Raw genomic sequence first — 23,181 nt, forward strand, 5'->3', positions numbered from 1 at the left:
TCACGCTTGATCAAGGTCCGCGTCACTTTCCATTTTTGACCAGACATAACGTCTGAGAAGAGAAAGAAGAAATAATAATAAATATTAATATTTTCTATTTTATATTATTATTATTATTACATTTTTGACATTTAATATTGTAAATAAAATGACAGTCTTCTTCAATTTTTTATTTTTATTATTTGATGATACATACATCATAACCATATGGTGCCAAATACTAATCACTACACACCGCATCCTGTGTGTTTGTTTATGTTACAAAACATTGGACCTTTATGACACCAATTTTTTTTAAGATGTTATAATTTTTGAATTGTATGATAGCTGGCTACTTGCATTATAAAATTTTGTTCCATTTGAACAAAAATAGTCACAAATGTGCTCATATGTAAACAGTCACTTATTTAAAGCTGAATGTCAGTTTACTCAATCATCCATGAAAAGGTGAACAATCATCACTGTATTGTTGTCATTTAAGAGTACTTATATTTAAGTGCAGCAGGAAGCTGCTGCTTACCATTTAGTGAAGTTTCAGAATGAGTAGACGCAGCACACAAACATTCAGGTGTCAGCAAGTCTGCATTCATGAAATCATTCTGCTTATATCGGGTGTTTCAAAATGAATATCAGGATTTTAAGGCTTTGTAGCATGTATTACCTTCAACTTAAAATAATAAATAATACATCAAATGAAAGAGCAACTCAGACAGTTTTTCTTTTAAGTTTTCCATCTGAGCACCATTAGTCACAGAGCACATATGCCAACTTTGCAAATGAAATTTTACTGCATGACGATGAAGATTTTCTGGATAGTGTCCTTCAGTGATGAATCAACATTTCATCTATGTGGAAATGTGAACACATCCGGGGGTCAGAAAATCCCCACGAGATAGTACAGTTGCAATGAGACTCCCCTATATTAAATGTTTTTGGTATCAGATCCCAGCAGAATACTTATGAGCCTTACTTTTTCCATGAAGCAACTGTAGCTGGTGTTTTGTATCTTGATGCACTATAACTATTTGTCTTTCCTCAACTGGAAGAAGCTGAACCACATAACTGTATTTTGCAGCAAGTTAATGCACTGCCTCACTGGCATAACTCAGTACGATTGTTAAACAACGACATATCCAACGGCTGGGTTGGCTGCTAGGGTCCAGTTGACAGAGCTTGTTTCACGTGGCCTCCACGTTCGCTCGATCCGACGCCATACAATTTTTGTCTTTGGGTTTCTTAAAGGATCTCTATCTATACCTTCACTACAGCTGATCTACGTGACATAGGAAACTGGATTGAAGCAGTTGTTACAACAATTACTGCAGACACAATGATAAGGTCTGGGAAGAACTCTGTGTGTGCTCTGTGATGAATGGTGCTCACATTGAACATTTGTATGACAAACTGAGTTGCTCTTTCATTTGATGTTTTATTTATTATTTTATGTTGAATGTAATAAATGCTACAAAGCATTGAAATCCCAATATTCATTTTCAAATACCTGGTACATAAACATAGGAGTATTCCAAAATTTTCTTTTCCCTCAAGTAGATTTCTTATCCATGAAGAAGTAGAATGAAAATTAGTTATCTTTGTACCACAAACCCAAATCTACTTTTCTCTGGTAGGAAACTTCAGGTTCCTGTAAAACATCTTGAGTTTAGGCTTCAGCAAACAGTACAAGCCTATAATGAGTAGTTTATTTAGTGTTCTCAATTACTTAAAATCAATTCAGTTTGACAGTCCTCAGTACAGGAACTCAGATAGGCATGCAAAGCAATGCCTATAATCCTTTCAGAATTCTCTATCCATAAATTCACTTAGGACAGGGCAGCTTTACACAATTCTCGGAAGACATAACACATGTGGCAACAGTGCATTGACTTCAGCCTGTCTGCAGCAACTGGTTTTGACTGGATGGTCTGAAAGATCTCTCTGCATACAGCACAGATGTGAACTTCTTGTTCACTGGTGCCACCCCGTCCCCCCAAACAAAAACAATTCCTCATATTTTATTGCTTCTCTCTTACTACTCCACTTCTTCAGCGATTAAGCTGCTTTTCTTCCCTGGTGGTCATGTGCTGCCTCATGGCAGATCAGACTGTCAACACAATCTCTCCAGCCTCTCCCAGCTACTGCAGATAGTATGAGAAACACAAAGCATCTGTTTCCTTATTGCAAGCCAAGTCACAAAGCTGAGTGGTTCCCATATATTTTCTTCTCAGCCTGCAAAATCTGAAGAAGCCTCAACCATTGAAGCTGGATTCTTCGAGGAGGTCCTCGTAATAGGAGCTGTGGACACCACGTCCTACTCTGCAGTGCTGACCATTACACTACTGAGCCGGCTCCCCATTATATGTGAATGCAAATGCCTCTTCAGATTGCCAAACTGAGTGAAGCCTTTCCCACAAACTCCACATTCATGGGGTTTCTCCCCCGTGTGTGACCGCATGTGGACTTTAAGAACACTAGGTCTAGGAAACGTTTTGTTACACACATCACACTTGTATGCATTTTCCCCCGTGTGGGATCGTTTGTGGCTTGTCAGACTGCCGTGGACTGTATAACACTTTCCGCAAATGTCACACACGTATGGCTTCTCCCCTGCATGTGAGCGCATATGTCTCTTTTGTTTGCCAGAATCGGGGAACGATTTTCCACAAACGTCACATTTGAATGGCTTCTCACCTGTATGTGTACGGTTGTGGACATTCAGATGAGCTGTTTTCGCAAAAGTCTTTCCACAGATGCCACAAATGTAGGGCCTCTCACCGGTGTGTTTACGCATATGGTATTTCAATTGACAAGGCTTAGGGAAGGACTTTCCACATTCATTACAAGGATAGCTTTTCTCTCCAGTTCGTGAACGCCTCTTCTTTTTCAAAGCAAGTCTCAATCTTGATAAAGTACTGCCATGTTCACTATAGTTGCTGTTCCACAACTTGTTACCATCACACTCTGACTCTTCTGGTAATGTTGTGTAATTTGAGTCATCCGTCAGGTAAGCAGGAGTTTCTGCGTGGAGGGCTGCTTCTTCCACTGGAACACTGTTGTCATCAGCAGCAGGATTCGGCAGCCTAGTGAATGCCACAAATCTGTTCAAAGATACATGTTTAAAATAATTTAATTGTTTGTAAATGGGGGGAAAGTTACTTCACTGCACATAAGTTGCTATATGAGATCACTACTATTTTGTTATTCATGACTGTTGGGATACATGAAAACATTAATAACAGATTATGAACACTGCAAAAAATGAATGCCAGTAACTACTACAGCAAGCAACACACATTTATGCTACCACTAAGGGAAACAGGAAAATGACTCCATCACTGGCAAATATATTTTAAAAGCTTTATGCACATTTGTAGGAGACAAGGAGAACGTTACGAAAGCCACTAACCTTTAAGTTAATCATTGCCACAGTATACTGCAAAGAAATGTTAATTTATCGTCACATTTTTTACTTGCAGCTTCCAATGTTGTGTACACTAACTGCAATCATCATCATCATCATCATCATCATCATCTGCTAAATTGTGTGATTTGTGTGTGTGTGTGTGTGTGTGTGAGAGAGAGAGAGAAAGAGAGATTCAGGCTGGGCAAAAAAGATATGGAGGGTAATATCTGGCATGGAGTGATGAGAGTAGGTTGGATAAGATGGGAGGAAGTGGAAGGGAGAGAGTGGATATTGTTTGTACCTGGGACTAGGAGAATGAGTTGGGGGTTGTTTATTGGGGGAGGAGACCAGACAGCGAGGTCATCGGCCTCATCGGATTTGGAAAGGATGGGGAAGGAAGTCGGCCGTGCCCTTTGAAAGGAACCATTCCGGCATTTTTGCAGAGATTTAGGGAAATCACCCTATGAGAATGGGAAGGATGGAAGAGGGTAGGGGCAATATATGAGGTAGAAACATAAGTACTGAAGAACAAGAAAGAAAAAGAAATGTGAGGAGAATGGAAATGTTAGAGGGAGGCTGTAGAAAATATAGGAGAAACTAAGGAGAATGGGCTTAACAAAACAAGCAGAGTATTAAAAACAGATCATAACAAGATGGCACCTATAAAAACGTGTAGTGGCACAAGACTCTAGAAAAACAAGTTAACATCTAAGGGCACCCATACCTGAGAGGGGGGGGGGTATGAGGGGAGGGGGAGCATGGGGGGTATGAGGGGCGGGGGGGGGAGCATGGGGGGGATGAGGGGCGGGGGGGCATGGGGGGGGGGCTGCAGGGAAAGGAAGAAATATACAGGGTGTCCCAGAAAAGTTGAGAAACTTCAACGGATTGCAGAGGGTGTCTTGAGGAACAAATCGAGGATAAGAAGTCATGCCCAGAAAAATCATCCAATGATGCTACATAGTACTGAAGTTACATGAGCCAGCAAATGCCACCTCTTCAGCCATAAATGCGACGTTGTACCCTGGTGGAAAAAAGGTGGAACATCTCGCAACAATGTTTGTTATTCAGCGATTGCCACGATCACCAGTGGAGAAGATGGAGCTACACTAATGCTCATAAATTAAAGATAATGCTGATACATAGTGAAACAACACTCTGGTGGGCAGTTTGCGGGTTTAAATCACCTCGGCATATGACCATATGGTGCATCTGATCTGCGGTCATCGCAAGGTGGCGCTGGCAGCAGTCCACATACGCAGAGGTGTGTTGGTGCATATCAAGAGTACAGTGCAGTGAGTAAGTGTGCGGACATTTTTAGACATGCTAATGGTGACTGTGTGTTGAAAATGGCTCAAAGAACACATATTGATGACGTTATGAGAGGTAGAATACTAAGGTGACTGGAGGCTGGTCAAACACAGTAGGTCGTAGCACGGGCCCTCCGTGTGCCACAAAGTGTGATCTCAAGATTATGGCAACGATTCCAGCAGACAGGAAAAGTGTCCAGGCACTACAGTATGGGACGTCCACAGTGTACAACACCACAAGAAGACTGATATCTCACCATCAGTACCGCAGACAGCCATTGAGTACTGCAGGTAGCCTTGCTCAGGACCTTTCGCAGCCACTGGAACAGTTGCCTCCAAACACACAGTCTACAGACGACTCAACAGACATGGTTTATTTGCCTGGAGACCTGCAAGGTGCATTCCACTGATCCCTGGTCACAGGAGAGCCCGTAAAGCCTGGTGTCAAGAACACAGTACATGGTCATTGGAACAGTGGTCCCAGGTTATGTTCACAGCCGGGTCTGGGTATAGTCAGAACAGCGATTCTCGCCGGGTTTTCATCTGGCGTGAACCAGGAACCAGATACCAACTCCTTAATGTCCTTGAAAGGGACCTGTATGGAGGTCCTGGTTTGATGGTGTGGGGTGTGATTATGATTGGTGCATGTACACCCCTGCACGTCTGACAGAGGAACTGTAACAGGTTAGGTGTACCGGGACATCATTTTGCACCTTCCTCGTGATGGATGATAACGCTTGGCCCCACGAAGCTGCCATCGTGGAGGAGTACCTTGAAACAGAAGATATCAGGTGAATGGAGTGTCCTGCCTGTTCTCCAGACCTAAATTCCATCAAGCATGTCTGAGATGCTCTCGGTCGCCGGATCGCTGCACGTCTTCAAACCCCTACGACACTGCAGGAGCTCTGACAGGCACTGGTGCAGGAATGGGAGGCTATACCCTAGCAGCTGCTCGACCACCTGATCCAGAGTATGCCAACCCGCTGTGCGGCCTGTGTATGTGTGCATTGTGATCATATCCCATATTGACATCGGGGTACACGCACAGGAAACAGTGGCGTTTTGTAGCACGGGACGGCTTTTTCAACTTATCACCAATACCGTGGACTTACAGATCTGTGTCATGTGTGCTCCCTATGTGCCTATGCTATTAGCACCAGTTTTGTGTAGTGCCACGTTGTGTGGCACCACATTCTTCAATTATCCTTAATTTATGAGCATGAGTTTAGCAGGTGTGGGGAAGATGGAGTTAGCATGTGCGTAGAAAGGACTTGTCTCCTATCAATGTCAGTCTCTGCTGCCTTAGTGGATGACTGTTTCAGTCACAGTTTTCATCTGCAGTTAATTTTTCTCTTGTACACTGAGAAACTTTGGAGATTGGCAAAGCTTATAGGTGACAGCATAGGTGGGGTTAGTGGGATCACTCATGGGAAAATTCCTGCAGTAGTGGGTGTTAGAGCTGCACCTTTTTTAGATTGAAGTCAGCTGATAGGTATTCCTGCTTAAGAGAAGTCTCTCTAACAAGGGAATCACTTTTGACAAAGCTTAGGTATCCGAGTAATGAGGGAATTAGTATATTTCATCAAAATATACAAGGTATTAGAGATAAAGTTAGTGAACTGCTTATAGATGTTGACTCTGAAATTATTGGTATATCTGAACACTTCTTAAATAAGGAGATAATTCAGAGGCTTCCTTTACCAGGATACAGGTTGGCTGGCAGCTTTTTGAGGAGCTCTTTGCGGTGTGGGGGAGTAGCCATGTATGTGAAAAACGGCATCCCATTTGAGTCAATTGATGTTTCAAAGTACTGCACTGAAATGGTGTTTGAATGTTGTGCAGGTGTGGTTAAATTTAAGGGAGCTAAACTTGTAACTGTTGTTATTTATAGATCCCCAGACTCCGATTTCACAACATTTTTGCTAAAGCTAGAGGAGGTTCTTGGTTCACTTTATAGGAAATACAAAAAGTTAGTTATATGTGGTGACTTCAATATTAATTGTATAAGTGATTGTGCAAGGAAGAGGATGCTGGTAGACCTCTTTAATTCATATAATCTTATGCAAACTGTATTCTTTCCAACGAGACTGCAAGGGAACAGTAGAACAACCATAGACAACATTTTTGTTCATTCCTCATTACTAGAAGGGCATTCTGTTAGCAAAAAGGTGAATGGCCTTTCAGATCATGATGCACAAATTTTAACTTTAAAAGAGTTTTGTGCTGCAACACGTGTTAAATATAGTCATCAGCTGTTCAGGAAAGCTGATCCAGTTGCTGTAGAGACCTTTGTAAACCTTATAAAGGAACAAGAGTGGCAAGATGTTTATAGCGCTGATACAGTAGACGATAAATATAATGCTTTTCTCAAGACTTTTCTCATGCTCTTTGAAAGTTGCTTTCCGTTAGAATGTTTAAAACAGGGTACTAGCACAAACAGGCAGCCTGGGTGGCTGACTAGAGGGATAAGAATATCTTGTAGAACAAAGTGGCAATTATATCAAAACGTTAGAAACAGTCAAAATCTAAATGCAGCAGCTCATTACAAACAGTATTGTAAGGTGCTTAAAAATGTTATTAGGAAGGCAAAAAGTATGTGGTATGCAGATAGAATAGCTAAGTCTCAGGATAAAATTAAAACCATATGGTCAGTCGTAAAGGAAGTTGCTGGTCTGCAGAGACAGGTCGAGGATATAGAATCAGTGCGTAGTGGGAATGTCCGTGTTACTGATAAGTCGCATATATGTACAGTATTTATTTCACTTTCTGAATATAGCAGGCGAACTAAATAGAAACCTAGTCCCAACAGGGAATCATATAGCGCTCTTAGAAAAAAGTGTTCCGAGACTGTTACCTGAAATGCTCCTCCATAATACTGACAAGAGGGAGATTGAGTAAATAATTAAATCACTAAAGACCAAGAACTGTCATGGATATGATGGGGTATCTAGCAGAATACTGAAGTATTGTTCTATGTATGTTAGCCCAGTTCTCAGCCATATCTGTAACTTTTCCTTTAGGATTGGTCGGTTTCCTGACCGATTAAAGTACTCGGTAGTGAAGCCACTTTATAAAAAGGGAGACAGGGATAATGTTGACAATTATAGACCTATTTCTATGCCAACGGTGTTTGCTAAAGTTATCGAGAAGGTTGTATATACAAGGTTACTGGAGCATTTAAATTCACATAATTAGCTGTCAAATGCTCAGTTTGGTTTTAGAAATGGTTTAACAACTGAAAATGCTATATTCTCTTTTCTCTGTGAGGTTTTGGACGGATTAAATAAAAGGTTGCGAACGCTAGGTGTTTTCTTTGATTTAACGAAGGCTTTTGACTGTGTTGATCACAAAATATTACTGCAGAAGTTGGACCATTATGGAGTAAGGGGAGTAGCTTACAATTGGTTCGCCTCTTACTTTAAGAACAGAAAGCAGAAGGTAATTCTCCGCAATATTGAGAGTGGTAGTGATGTTCAGTCCCAATGGGGCACTGTTAAGTGGGGCGTTCCCCAGGGGTCGGTGCTGGGGCCACTGCTGTTTCTTATTTATATAAATGATATGCCTTCTAGTATTACAGGTGATTCAAAAATATTTCTGTTTGCTGATGACACCAGCTTGATAGTAAAGGATCTTGTGTGTAATATTGAAACAGTAACAAATAATGAAGTTCATGAAATAAGTTCGTGGCTTGTGGAAAATAATTTGATGCTAAATCACAATAAGACTCAGTTTTTACAGTTTCTAACTCACAATTCAACAAGAACCGATATTTTGATCAGAGAGAATAGGCATATTATAAGCGAAACGGAACAGTTCAAGTTCCTAGGCGTTCGGATAGATAGTAAGCTGTTGTGGAAAGCCCATGTCCAGGATCTTGTTCAGAAGCTAAATGCTGCTTTATTTACCATTAGAACAGTATCTGAAATAAGTGACACTTCAACACGAAAAGTAGTCTACTTCGCATATTTTCATACGCTTATGTCGTATGGTATTATTTTTTGGGGTAATTCTTCTGATTCAAAAAGGGTATTTTTGGCTCAAAAACAGGAGTTCGAGAACCTCTTTTCGACCCCTATTCAAAAATCTGGGAATTCTGACATTGCCCTCACAGTATATGTTTTCTTTAATGTCGTTTGTTGTTAGCAATATTAGCCTATTCCCAAGAGTTAGCAGCTTTCACTCAGTTAATACTAGGCAGAAATCAAATCTGCATGTAGAATGCACTTTCTTGACTCTTGTGCAGAAAGGAGTGCAGTATTCCGCTGTATCCATTTTCAATAAGCTACCACAAGAACTCAAACATCTTAGCAGTAGCCCAAACTCTTTTAAGTCTGAACTGAAGAGTTTCCTCATGGATTTCAAAAAAATGTTTTACATGTCTATATTACCTAGGTTTTTACCAGCATTGGAGCTGGAACTAACACTTGGGTGCCCATGTAAACATCTACATCTACATCTACACTCTGCAAACCACTGTGAATCGTATTGCAGATGATATGTCCCATCGTACCAGCTATTAGGGTTTCTACCCATTCCAATCAAGGACGGAGCATGGGAAGAATGACTGTTTAAGTGCCTCTGTGCTGTAATTAATCTAATCTTGTCCTGATGATCCCTTCATGAGGGACACGTAGTTCCTACAGACTGACATAGTATATTCCTAGAGTCCTTGTTTACACACAGTTCTCAAAACTTTTTGGAATAGTTTACATTTATCTTCAAGAGTGTGTCACTTCAATTTTTTCAGAATTTCTGGGATGCCCTCCAAACGTATGACCATTCGTGCTGCCCTTCCCTGTATATGTTCAATATCCCCCATTTGTCCAATCTGGTACACAACCCACACACTTGAGCAATATTCTAGGATGGGGTCCATGGGTGATTTTTAAGCAGTTTCCTTTGTAGACTGCATTTCCCCACTTTTCTACCAATAAACCAAAGTCTGCCACCTGCTTTATTCAAGACTAAGCCTAAGTGATAATTCCACTTCATATCCCTACAAAGTGAGCTGGCTGATTCCAACAGTGACTCATTGATATTATAGTCATACGATACTATTTTCTTTTTCTTTTTTGAAGTTCACAATTTTACATTTCAGAACATTTAAAGGAAGTTCTCAATTTGCACCACTTTCAAATCTTAGCGAGATCAGACCACATATTTACATAGCTTCTTTCAGACGATAGTTCATTGTAGATAATTTGCAACATCTGAAAAATGTCTGAGATTACTATTTAAATTTGGAGGTGACTATTAATATTGTCTGCAAGATAATTAATATACAAAATAAACAGTACAGGCCCCAACACACTCTTCTGTGGGACGCTGGAAGTTACTTCTACATCTGTCAATGACACAATATCCAAAATAGCATGCCGCAACTTTCCTACCAAAAAATCCTCAATCTCGTCACAAACTTCACTTGACACTCCAAATGATAGTACTTTTGACAATAAGCACAGATGTGATGCCCAGTCAAATGCTTTTCAGAAACCAGGAAATACTGCATCTACCTGACTGCACTTATTCAAAACTTTCAGTATGTCAAATGAGGAAAGTGTGAGTTGGGTTTCACATGATCTACATTTTCAAAATCCAGGCTGGGAGGCATGGAGGAGATACCTCATTATGTTTGAGCTCAGGATATGTTCTAAAATTCTACAACAAATCAATGTCGAGATACTGGGCAGTAGTTTTGTGGATCACTACTCCTACTCTTCTTGTAAGCAGCTGTGACCCTTCCTTTCCTCCAATTATGGGGCAGAGCTTTTTGTTCAAGGAATCTACAACAGATTATAGTTAAAAGAGGGCCAATTCAGTCTCAAATTCAGTATAGAATCTGATGAGATTCTATTGGGACCTTGGAGCTTTGCTCGATTTATTTTCACAATTTCAGCTGTTGCTCAACCCCACTGTGACACTAATACTTATTTAACTCACCTTTCCAGTGGCAGGAGGAGTAATTTGGGGCAGTTCTCCCAGGTTGTTCTTTGTAAAGAAACACTTGAAAATGGAGTTAAGAATATCTGCTTTCGTATTTCTACACTCAATTTCAATTTCAGTGCCTGACTCATCCTCGAGTGACTAGATGCTACATTTGGTGCCGCTTACAGCCTTTACATAAGACCAGAATTTCTTTGGGATCTGTGAAAGATCTTTCCACACTATTTTGCTATGTTAATCACTGAAGGCTTCACACATTGCTCTTGACAGCCAAATGTGTTTCATTCAGCATCTCGCTATCTATAACCCTTTGCTTTGTTTTAAAACTATTATGCAGCAGTCTCTGTCTATTTAGTAGTTGAGTGTGAACTATGAAGGGTCCCTCCCTTCATAAACTGCCCTACTGGTTATTTATCTATGCACTTCATGGTAAACTATTCTTTTAAACTTGACCCATAGTCCCTCTATGTGCTTCTGCCCTGCACTGAAAGTTTCATGCTCCTCGTTGAGATATGACACTAGTGCTTTACTTTTATCTTCATGATCTGGACTCACAATGAAGAAGAACTCCAGAATTTCCTCTCCAACCTCAACTCCTTTGGTTCCATCAGATTCACCTGGTCCTACTCCAAATCCCATGCCACTTTCCTTGACGTTGACCTCCATCTGGCCAATGGCCAGCTTCACATGTCCGTCCACATCAAACCCACCAACAAGCAACAGTACCTCCATTATGACAGCTGCCACCCATTCCACATCAAACGGTCCCTTCCCTACAGCCTAGGTCTTCGTGGCAAACGAATCTGCTCCAGTCCCGAATCCCTGAACCATTACACCAACAACCTGAAAACAGCTTTCGCATCCCACAACTACCCTCCCGACCTGGTACAGAAGCAAATAACCAGAGCCACTTCCTCATCCCCTCAAACCCAGAACCTCCCACAGAAGAACCACAAAAGTGCCCCACTTGTGACAGGATACTTTCCGGGACTGGATCAGACTCTGAATGTGGTTCTCCAGCAGGGATACGACTTCCTCAAATCCTGCCCTGAAATGAGATCCATCCTTCATGAAATCCTCCCCACTCCACCAAGAGTGTCTTTCCGCCGTCCACCTAACCTTCGTAACCTCTTAGTTCATCCCTATGAAATCCCCAAACCACTTTCCCTACCCTCTGGCTCCTACCCTTGTAACTGCCCCCGGTGTAAAACCTGTCCCATGCACCCTCCCACCACCACCTACTCCAGTCCTGTAACCCGGAAGGTGTACACGATCAAAGGCAGAGCCACGTGTGAAAGCACCCACGTGGTTTACCAACTGACCAGCCTACACTGTGAAGCTTTCTATGTGGGAATGACCAGCAACAAACTGTCCATTCGCATGAATGGACACAGGCAGACAGTGTTTGTTGGTAATGAGGATCACCCTGTGGCTAAACATGCCTTGGTGCACGGCCAGCACATCTTGGCACAGTGTTACACCGTCCGGGTTATCTGGATACTTCCCACTAACACCAACCTGTCAGAACTCCGGAGACGGGAACTTGCCCTTCAGTATATCCTCTCCTCTCGTTATCCGCCAGGCCTCAACCTCCGCTAATTTCAAGTTGCCGCCGCTCATACCTCACCTGTCTTTCAACATCTTTGCCTCTGTACTTCCACCTCGACTGACATCTCTGCCCGAACTCTTTGCCTTTACAAATGTCTGCTCGTGTCTGTGTATGTGCGGATGGATACGTGTGTGTGTGCGCGAGTGTATACCTATCCTTTTTCCCCCAAGGTAAGTCTTTCCGCTACCGGGATTGGAATGACTCCTTACCCTCTCCCTTAAAACCCACATCCTTTCATCTTTCCCTCTCCTTCCCTCTTTCCTGACGAAGCAACCGTTGGTTGTGAAAGCTAGAATTTTGTGTGTATGTTTGTGTGTCTGTCGACCTGCCAGCACTTTCATTTGGTAAGTCACATCATCTTTGTTTTTAGATATATTTTTCCTATGTGGAATGATTATATATATAGTAGCAGCCTCTGGTGCATAGTGCACACCTGACCCATTTAGGGGCACCCTACACTGCTTAACACTGTAGTACTAGAGGCTTTGAAGGTTCTGTGACAAGTTGCACTCTGACTTCCTGGAATTGTACTACAGTGTTAAGAAGTGTAGGGTGCCCCTAAATGGGTCAGGTGTGCACTATGCACCAGAGGCTGCTACTCTATATATATATCGTGAAAACAAAGATGATGTGACTTACCAAATGAAAGTGCTGGCAGGTCGACAGACACACAAACAAACACAAACATACACACAAAATTCAAGCTTTCGCAACAAACTGTTGCCTCAAGGAAAGAGGGAAGGAGAGGGAAAGACGAAAGGATGTGGGTTTTAAGGGAGAGGGTAAGGAGTCATTCCAATCCCGGGAGCGGAAAGACTTACCTTAGGGGGAAAAAAGGACGGGTATACACTCGCACACACACATATATATGTGTGTGTGCGAGTGTATACCCGTCTTTTTTTCCCCCTAAGGTAAGTCTTTCCGCTCCCGGGATTGGAATGACTCCTTACCCTCTCCCTTAAAACCCACATCCTTTCGTCTTTCCCTCTTTCCTGATGAGGCAACAGTTTGTTGCGAAAGCTTGAATTTTGTGTGTATGTTTGTGTTTGTTTGTGTGTCTGTCGACCTGCCAGCACTTTCATTTGGTAAGTCACATCATCTTTGTTTTTAGATATATTTTTCCTACGTGGAATGTTTCCCTCTATTATAACTATATATATCGTGACATATATGTCACGAGATGAAAAAAATACTATTCAGTATCAGAGAGAATCTGGTGTAATTAGGTAGCCGTCCAGGAATGGAATGATCAGCTTTAAAGGTTGGAAGTATAGCTTGCTTTCAAGTCAATAAATGTTTTCAAATGATCTTCTGAAATAACAAACATATTTGGTTCAACAATTTTTATGGAGGAAATTTAATATTTTAAAAAACAGCAAGATAAAAAAAATTAGACTCCCACGACAGTCTTCTGATACACCTAGTACCACCTCCCCCCACATGGTCAATAACTATTTCACATTAAACTTTCTGGAATTAAGTAGCAAAATTTCTGGACAATAATATGGAATAAAAAGTTCTGTTTTCTGTTCATTAAACTATTATTATGTGCTAGTCAGTAATTACAGTCTTTCAATCCTTTATTACAAAATTTTCAACACGATTTATTAACTTGTCTTTTTCAAGGAAACTGTCATTAAATGGGAAAGGGATTTTCGATGTGGCATTGGATAATTCTTTTATATAAACTCCATTTTGTGCTGTTAGGTAAAAAGTGATGTTTAATAGGAATATATTTTTTTAATTGTAAAATTATCAGCTGTGTGTCAACTGATGTGCATTCAAAAATCACTGTTACTGATGCTAATTAAACAACAAGTGATTTAAATTGAAGGACGAGGGGACAGAAAGGAAGCAAAGGGGAGGGATCATTGACACCAGCTGCATCAGGACTTCGTGTGGCATCGGCAGCGACTAGTGAAAACCAGGATTAGAACCCGGGATCTCCTGCTTATTAGGCAGGTGCTTTGACCACTTGCACCACCTGAACACTGTGTTTATCACAGCTGCATGGACTATCTCTGCACGCCTCATGGTTGACCCACATCCCCCCCCCCCCCCCCCAACGCCACCTATCCGCAGCCCACATCCCTGTGTTAGTGCTTATATAGTTGCTTCATCACTGGACTACACGGCACTTAACATCACCCAGGAGAATGGCACAGAGCTTGCCCACCTTCATCGGACGCCGCTTCCGGACTACGCCTGCAATGTATTGCTTGCCAGAGTGCCGAGGTCAGCCACTGTACACATGCCCCCATCGCCTCCTTTCCATGTGTTCGGCATTGCTTCACACATGTTTAAGTGGACATTGTCGGCCCTATGATGGCTGCCACTAACCCCTTGCCACCATGGTGCACACGTTTACCTACTGGCCTGAGGCAATGCCAATATCCACCATTACCTCTACCACGGTAGCCTTATTTTGCAATTCTGTAATTATTTTAACAGGTTAGGTAGGAGAACATCCCTGAAGTGGCAACCTTATTAGTAGCAGGTGTTAAACTTGCATTTACAACCTTGGGCACAAAAATTATTTCTTTTTTATGACTACATAGTAGGTTGAGGTTTGAAAATAGATATAAAACTGTGAGCAGGTGGAATCACACCGAAATTACATTGACAACAGCAAACAGAATGTTTCACAATTATTTTTTCATTGTGAACACTATTTCTAAAAAATGATACTAAAATGAAAAGAATACCTTTCAAGAACTGAATCTCTGTCCTCGGAATGATGTACCTGTAAAAATTAAGAATAAAATCAGGTAACAACTCATACTATCACCAAACAATATTTTTGTTTGGTGATTAAATTGCAAATATATACAGATAGTTCCAAGTCATTACATTTCCAGGGAATAATATATAATATTTCAATATTACACACACTTTTGAAGCACAAGTTATGAAATCAATAAGATATCACCCTCTGTTGACATGAATAACATGCAGAATATCTGTTAGCTCTTCAGGAAGGTTTCAAGCAGAAAACACCAAGCCATGATTTGACACAAAGTAAATTTGTAACTTTTGGCATCCCAAAGTCAGTGTGTGTGGCAGTGTTCAACAAACAGTACAAAGCACTACTGTACAAGATGTTATGGTAACTGCATGGGAAACATCAATCTTCTCTAACTTCAGCAGGACACTAAAATAGCTCTTTTCTACAGAAAAGAAAATTGGTCATGTGAATTTTTTTTCAAACATTTTGATTCTGGCTGATGTATCTGGCACCACATACCAACACAGGCTGCAGCTCTCCTTTCTAAAATGTTTTGCACCACCTGCATGTGTTTGGATTCCAGGGGAGCAAAGAGTGAAAGAACAAAGATTATGAAACTAGACAATAATTTTACTGCGAAATAAAACAGACCAGATGATGCTATGCAGCCTTGGCACTGGGAATCTGACATCACATGCACACAGGTGTACCATGTCTTACAACCCATTATGTGGTGTCAGGTCAGTGCCAGAGTAGTACAGTACTGTTTGTAACAAGTGAAGCACTCAGCAGTAACAGTCTGCAATACCATAGGATAAGAGGATGTGTAGAACAAAAGAACCATGATAAGTGATTTAAATGGCAGAGAGCTGGTGTGCACATAAGCCCAACAGCACCCACTTTTGTGTGTCTGGATAGATCAGTGTTACGTGACACTCAGTCGATGTGGAGCTGTCATACAAAATCAAAATGTGTAACAAAGTGCCACTATGCCTTGTCAACATCACAGGGTGGAATACTGGCACAAACAGGGCAGAATGATTGGTCTCTGGGAGGTGGGTTTGTCGTTCCATAAAACTGTGGATTGTACTGGGCACACTGCTTCAACAGCAAGGTGTTTATGGAACCAGTGGAGAGAAGAGCGTTGTACACAGTTCTGACAGGATATCAGATGACACAATATGACCACTCCGCAATATGACTGTCATCTTGTCCTCTTGGCTGTAATGGACGGAATAGCTTTGTTCACAGTGTTGGCCGAATGCAGCAGCACTGCAACAGGTGTGGACATGTCTATTTTCTGTGGGCTGGACTGGTGGCAAGTGTGCTATTGTGTCAGCTTGCATTGACCAGAACCCACCATGCTACCAACTGCAATGGGCATGTGAATGCCGACTCTGCCATGCTGAGTGGCAAAATGTAGTGTTTTCAGATGAGTCCTGCTTCAATTGTCCTACAGTGATGGCCACATATGTGTTCAATGCCATTGTGGTGAACACAATCTGGCAGACTGCATTCATAATGGACAAACGCCATGTGAAATGGTTTGGGGTGCCACTGCCTATAACATGTGATCTTGCCTCCTATGTCTTGAGGGCAATCTGAACAGCTACCACTGCATCACAGAGATTTACCAGCCTGAGGCACTGCCCCTCCTGAAATCGATTCCACACACCATATTTCAGTAGAACAATGCCTGGCCCCATGTGGCGAGGAATGTGCAAGCCTTCTTTGAAAAATAATATGTACCAGTGCTTCACTAGCCTGCCAGTTCACCTGACATTTCTGGGATACAGTCAGTTGGCATCACATTCGTTCAGGGCCTCCTGTACGATCAGGGCCTCCTGTGGCCACAGTTGAAGCTCTGTGGCCACACCTACAAACCGCATGACAGAGTATTCCACAGCAGCATATTCAGGTGTTCTTTGATTCCATGCGATGATGTCTAGTGGCTCTGATTGCAACACATGACGGCACTACTCCATACTGAATTTACACAGTCATAGTGCATGTACAGGTCTGTCATTTGTGTAGTGTCATGTGCCACATCGGTCGAACAAATTTCATCATAATCACATCTCTTGGTCATGGTGTTTCACTCTCTCCAAACAGTAGTGTATAGAGGTAAGAGAGGTGTCTGCACTGACGCCATCAGGTGGCTTGCGGAGTATGGATGTAGATGTAGATGTAGATGTAGACAGTTTGACACCTCCTGCTAAGGCATCAGTGGGGGCATCAGACCAGATTTTATAGACTAGAAACCACAAATTCCTCGGAATGCAGAGGAGGCACTTCTTTATGCCTCAGCAACTCTGGAATCTCCAACACTTTGATGACATACCAAACTAAGCACCAAACTGTCAGAATCAAGTGTAGCAACAACAGCTCCCTGAACGGGTATCTAATCAAACTATATAGGTCTTTTGCTATCAAATAAATTGTGATTCAACCAATACTTACACTCAGTTTTTAGGTTGACATGTGCTTCCTACTGCATAATATTTCACTCATGTTAGTGGGAACCACTGTCAAAGGCAAATGAAGCACCACAGCCACCAGCTGAAAGCTTGATACAGTGGACAGTGATTGTAGTAACATGGAGGTAGACTGAAGAATCTGACATTTGAAAGACATTATTATAATTAAAGCTGTTGCAAATTTATTAGTTTGAATCATGTGTCTGAGTAATTCACTGTCATAATCAAATTGAGAATTTTATCAACAAAATTTAACACTTAGAGTTGATTGGTTGCTTGTTAGAGTTAAAGGGCCCAAACTGAGAGGTCATCAAACCCTTCATCCTATATGTATCAAACTAGGAATAATCCTCACAAGAGGGTGACAAAAAGGCAAATCTGGGCATCCCAATTTTAAACAAAGCACAATAAGACAGAGATAAAATCAAGGAAAAGTGGCAAGGTGGGCGAGCCGCTCTGTGCAAAATGCATTTAAGAGGTGCCCAGAGCGTGGTATGTGGAGAGAGACCTACCCTCATGTCCGAACACAACAAAAAAGATGGTGAAATTTTAGGAAAGATATAATATTAAAAATGGCGAACATACAAGATCAAGGAAAATAAAAAGGTGAAAAGAGTAGGAGTAAGGGCTGCCATGGGACCCATGGCCAGAGCAGGTGAAGGGCGTCCCTCCAACCCACTGGCAGTCAATGAGGCCGAAGTGCTCCACCTCACCAGAGATAAGCAGAAATAACCTTCATGCGTGAAATGTAAATCCAGATTAGCCGCTAGCACCAGAGGCAGTGTGTCCCAAAGATTAAGAGATCACCACAAAGCAGCCAAATTTGGGTAGTCTAGCAGGATGTGGGTGTCACTGTCAGGCAGGCACCACATCAGCGATAAGGTGGGTCCTCACCTTGGACAATGTGGCTGTGGGTCACGAAAGTGTGGCCAAAGCGTAGTTGACGAAGGACAGAGGATTCCCTCAAGAAGCGCGATGTGAAGGCTGCCATGCTATCATGGTCTGCTTTATTACCCTCTGTTTAGGAAGTCCAGGGTGAACCATTCCAAGTTCCAGACATTTAACAATTGATGGCATACAGCTGACCAAAGGTCCAGTTCTGAGACACCCCATTTCCAAAATCAGCATCCTGGTAGCCAACTTTGCCAAGAGGTTGGTATCTTCATTTCCTGAGATCCCAACATGTCCAGGGGTCCAAACAAAGGCAACCAACCGTCCAGCTTGATGGAGGTCTGAAATAAGCTGCTGGATGCTTGTAACTAATAGTTGATTAAGGTAGCACTGAGCACTGGTCTACAGCTTGAAGGCTGATCAGAGTCACTGCAGATTAGAAGCATCTTGCTAGTGCAGAACAAGCATGACTAAGGGCTCATTTGATGGCCACCAATCCAGTAGTAAAGACACTGCAGCCATTAAGTAAGGAGTGTAGTTCACTGCACCTTGCATGCTTGTGTGCAAAACCAGTTCATCCATCCATCCGTCACTGAGCTATCAGTGTATACCACTTCCTAACCTGGAAATGCATTGAGGACAGCCAGGAACAGGTGGTGAAACACCATGGTGTAAACTGAATCTTTCAGTCCAAAGGATAAATCGAGATAGATCCGAGATCAGGGTACACGCCATGCTCCCTGACAAAAGGCGACAGTGGGGAAGTTGGAATTCAGAGCAGAGACACTGTAGTTGAACTGCAAACTGGGTCTCCGTTGTGGGAGGTAGAACTCCCTACTAGGAAAAAGGACATGGTAGGGTGCTTAGGGTATCTGCGAATGTGTATAGCATAACTGAGTGGCTGCTGTTGGTGCCTGATCTGTCGTGGAGGGACCCCAGCCTCCGCAAGTAGGCTATTCACACGGCTAGTTTGAAGGGCTCCTATTGCAATTCAGACCCCACAGTAGAGTATCTGGTACAGTGACTACAATTCTGAGGGTGATGCTGAACCATATGTCAGACTTCCATAATGATGACTGGGCTGGATCAGAGCTTTGTACAGCTGCAGACGTCTGTACCCCAGTTGGTGTTAGTGAGGCAGTGAAGTATATTAGGGTGTAGCCAGCATCTTTACTTAAGCTGGCAAAGATGGGGAGGCAACGTCAGCTGGGCATAGAAGACCAGTCCCAAAATCTGGTAAGTCTCCGCCATGGTGAGTAATTGGTCATCGAGGTAATGTTCTGGTTGTGAATGAATACGATGACGACAGGTGTGCACAACACGAATCTTGGTGGTGAAAAACTGAAAGCTGTGAATGATGGCCCATGACTGTGCCTTTCAAATTGCACCCTGGTGTCTGTGTTCAGCAACACCCAATTAAGAGGAGCAATTGTAAAAGCAAAAATCATTAGCACACAAGGAGGGTGATACTGAAGACACCACAGCTGCTGCTAGGCCATTGATGGCCACTAAAAAGAGTGGAACACTCAATACAGACCCTTGTGGGGAACCATTCTCTTGGGTGTGGGGGTAACATGTAAAGCACCAACTCAAACCTGGAAACTATGGTGCGACAAGAAGTTCTGGACAAAAATTGGAAATGAGATGTAAGGTAGTGGGGACATGGTATCATTATGTGATGTCATAAGCCTTTTGTATGTTGCATAAGGAAGCAATATGGTGTTGATGTCGGTCCAAAGTTATCCAAGATGGCAGACTCCAGGAAAACCAAATTATCAACAGTGGAATGGCCTTGGCAAAAACCGTCCTGGGACAGAGCCAGAAAGCCGCGACATTCAAGCAGTCAACACAGCTTCCGGCTCACCATGCATTCAAGCAACTTAGAGAGAGCCTTGGTGAGACTAATTGGATGATAGCTGTCCATCTACAAGGGATGCTTACCACATTTCAGTACCAAGATAATGATGCTCTCCTGCCATTGATAGTTCTCAGATGCATAGGCTCAAACACAATGCAGAGCAAAATGTTTAGCTATGGCGTCTGGGCCATTGAAAATAGCACCATTCAAGAAAATACCAAGCACACCTGTAGATGACTGGTATCCACAAAGGTATCTTATCTTCACCCAAACCTCCAAAGAAGGCATAAATAGTCCAATGGTTGAAATGAACCGTTCACAGCATTCTTGCTTCTGTTGTTTTATTAATGATGGAGGCATTCAAAGACAATGAGGTGCACCATTGATGGATGCCACTTATGGAGTTGGAGAATCTCCTAGGATCTTTAATGGTCTCGGCAATTTCCACTCCACCAAGAGGGGATCACGAATAGTCCAATGACTCCATTTAGTGGGGAGCTCAGAGTGACAGTGGAGGTGAAAGCACCCCAGTCGGCATTGTGGAGAGCCCATCTACAAGGGCAGGAACAGGAAGGCCGGGAAGTGGTCGATACCACACAGATCAACCATCATGTAACCTCCAGTGGATGGACGGGAGAAGATCATGGCCACAAATGGAAAGATCAATGGCCAAGTAAGTTCCATGTGCTACAATGAAGTGTGTGGAGGCACCAGTATTCAAGAGACTAGAGGTCGAGATCTGTCAGTAAGTTTTCCATGTCTTTACCACAATCTGTGATTGTGGTTCCACCCCAAAGGGTTACGGGCACTGAAGTCGCCCAAGATTACAAAAGGCGGGGGGAGTTGAGAAACCAATGCAGACGATACGTTCCGAGGCACTCCGCCACTGGATGGGAGATAAAAATTACAGACGTTAAAATCCTGAAATGCCCTTACCTGAACAGCCACAGCCTCCAAAATTGTATAAATAGGCCTAAGTTTGCTATAAACAGAGTTCAGAACGTTTGTGCAAACACCACGTGACACCCTATCATAATTGGTGCAATTCTTAAAATATCCATGGTAGCCACAAATGGCGGGGGTCCATGTTGCTGAAAACAAAGTTTCCTGAAGTACAATGCAGAAAGCAGGGGGGGGGGGGCGCTTAAGAGATGATGTAGCTCAGCCAGATGGAAAATAAAAAAGCACTACAATTCCTCTGGAGAAACGTGCTGTTGGTATACTGTGTGGATGTGAAGGGTCCAAAGATGCAGGTTATATCCTAGGGTTACCTACTGCCACTGGTTGAGAGGCTATGGTATGAAGACACACAGGTTCTGAGACATTCTGTGTGGTGTGATCTCGAGGAAGAGCTTCCCTGAATTAGTCTCGGGGACCAAAGAAGATCGTCAAGCCCTATGACCAGCAGTCTATGGCTATGTCAGCCACTGGCTGGTATCCAGTTGTAGAAGTTGTAGACAGGCGGGAACCTTGCAGGGGAGTGTCCTGAGGGATCCTTTTCTGGCATGAGAAGTCATACAAGGGTGATGTGTGTCTGTCTGGGGCATGGGGATCAGCATCCCTGTGGGTGAGGAGCCATTGCTCCCAAAGTGGATGGGGGGGAGAGCCCCCAACCATCAGGGGAGCAGCCATGGTCAAGCAGCCCTGAGGGCTCCCTGTAGGATGCAAAATGGAGGAGATTACTGTCAGCAGAGGGGGGAAATCGCCATAGTTGTAGTGTACAACACTATCATGCATGCAGGATATAGATGCTCATACTTTTTCCTGACCTCTTAGTATGTCAGTCTGTCCAGAATCTTATGTTCTTATATTTTTCTTCCTCTCTCTGAAAGACAGTGCAGTCTGGTAAGTAGAGAGAATGGTGCTCCCCATAGTTGATGCAGACAGTGTGGGGTTGGGGTTGGGGAGGGGGGGGGGGGACGTGCGGCACAGGGAATATTGACATGCAACGATCGTCCACTATCTGTACAGACGGGGCTGGCATCATAACATGAAGACGTGCCAGAATTTCATAGTTCTGCATATGGGGGGAATGTACGGTATCACATCACATAGGTATACCATCACCCTGACCTTTCAGGCAATGAATTGCCCTCAAAGACCAAGATGAAAGTCCTCTGGCTCACTCTGGACATGACAAAGTGTACACCCAGTCACTCCAAGTTGGTGCTTAGCTCATAACCAGACTGCAGGAGGCAGTCACAATGGAAAATGATGCCTTGAATCATGTTGAGACTATTATGGAGTGTGCTAGTCTTTATAACATTACTCAGCTTGTCACAAGCAAGCAACACCCATGACTGGGCAGGGGATGCTGTTTTAATCAAAATTAGTCCACTCTTCATTTTGAAGATAGCTGCAACTCCCAAAACCTGTCCTGTATGATCTCCACAAAGAATGTAGGCTTTATGGCCAAAAAAATAATCACCCCCTGTCCTTGTACAAACCAGGTAATGAGGTGGCGTGGGGGGGGGGGGAGGGGGTGCAGGCAGGGAGTATTTCTCTGCTTGTTGTTGCCCAAGGTTCCTCCAACAGCGTAACCAGGGAAGGAAACATTTTGGTGTTGTATCTCTCTATGTTGAATGAATTCTTTCCTTCTGAAGACATTGGAAGAAAACTTCATCTGCTTCATATTCAAATCATCCTCCATGGTGCCACCCTCTACAAACAAGGCTTTCCCCATGGGTGCCACCCAGCCTCAGCAAGCAACAGATACCTGGCTGGTAATCCACTATTCCGAGCCCTTGTGCTCCAGTCATGATGGGCATGTACTTCTTGGCATAAATGGGTAGGTTTTAGCTCGGGGACCAACCATGTGATCCCTGCGTGGTCAGGGGCTACTACCGTGCAAGTACCTGACAAGTTCCCTCCACATTGGGATGGCTACCATGCTGGGCTTTGGTGTACTACCTTACTGAAAAGGAAGGGTGCTAAGATGGAAATGCAAAAAGGTGGAACACACACCACACTG

General features: G+C 43.0%; 1 protein-coding gene across 5 annotated transcripts in view; it reads right to left on the reverse strand.

The window, feature by feature from the left end:
- Nucleotides 1–176: 176 nt before the first annotated feature.
- LOC126194812 (gastrula zinc finger protein XlCGF17.1-like) overlaps nt 177–23,181 on the reverse strand; it is a 118,107-nt gene continuing 95,102 nt past the window's right edge. For 3 of the 5 annotated variants that reach the window (XM_049933132.1, XM_049933129.1, XM_049933130.1), the window contains 2 exons: nt 14,965–15,002; nt 177–3,095 (listed from right to left, as the gene is read on the reverse strand). In XM_049933132.1, coding sequence (XP_049789089.1) covers nt 2,309–3,095; nt 14,965–15,002 — 825 coding nt within the window. In that variant the 3' untranslated portion in view covers nt 177–2,308. The remainder of the gene's footprint in view (nt 3,096–14,964; nt 15,003–23,181) is intronic. The other 2 variants (XM_049933133.1, XM_049933131.1) reach the window with 2 other exon arrangements.

Source organism: Schistocerca nitens, chromosome 7, assembly GCF_023898315.1.
Source record: "Schistocerca nitens isolate TAMUIC-IGC-003100 chromosome 7, iqSchNite1.1, whole genome shotgun sequence".
Lineage (NCBI taxonomy): Eukaryota > Metazoa > Arthropoda > Insecta > Orthoptera > Acrididae > Schistocerca > Schistocerca nitens.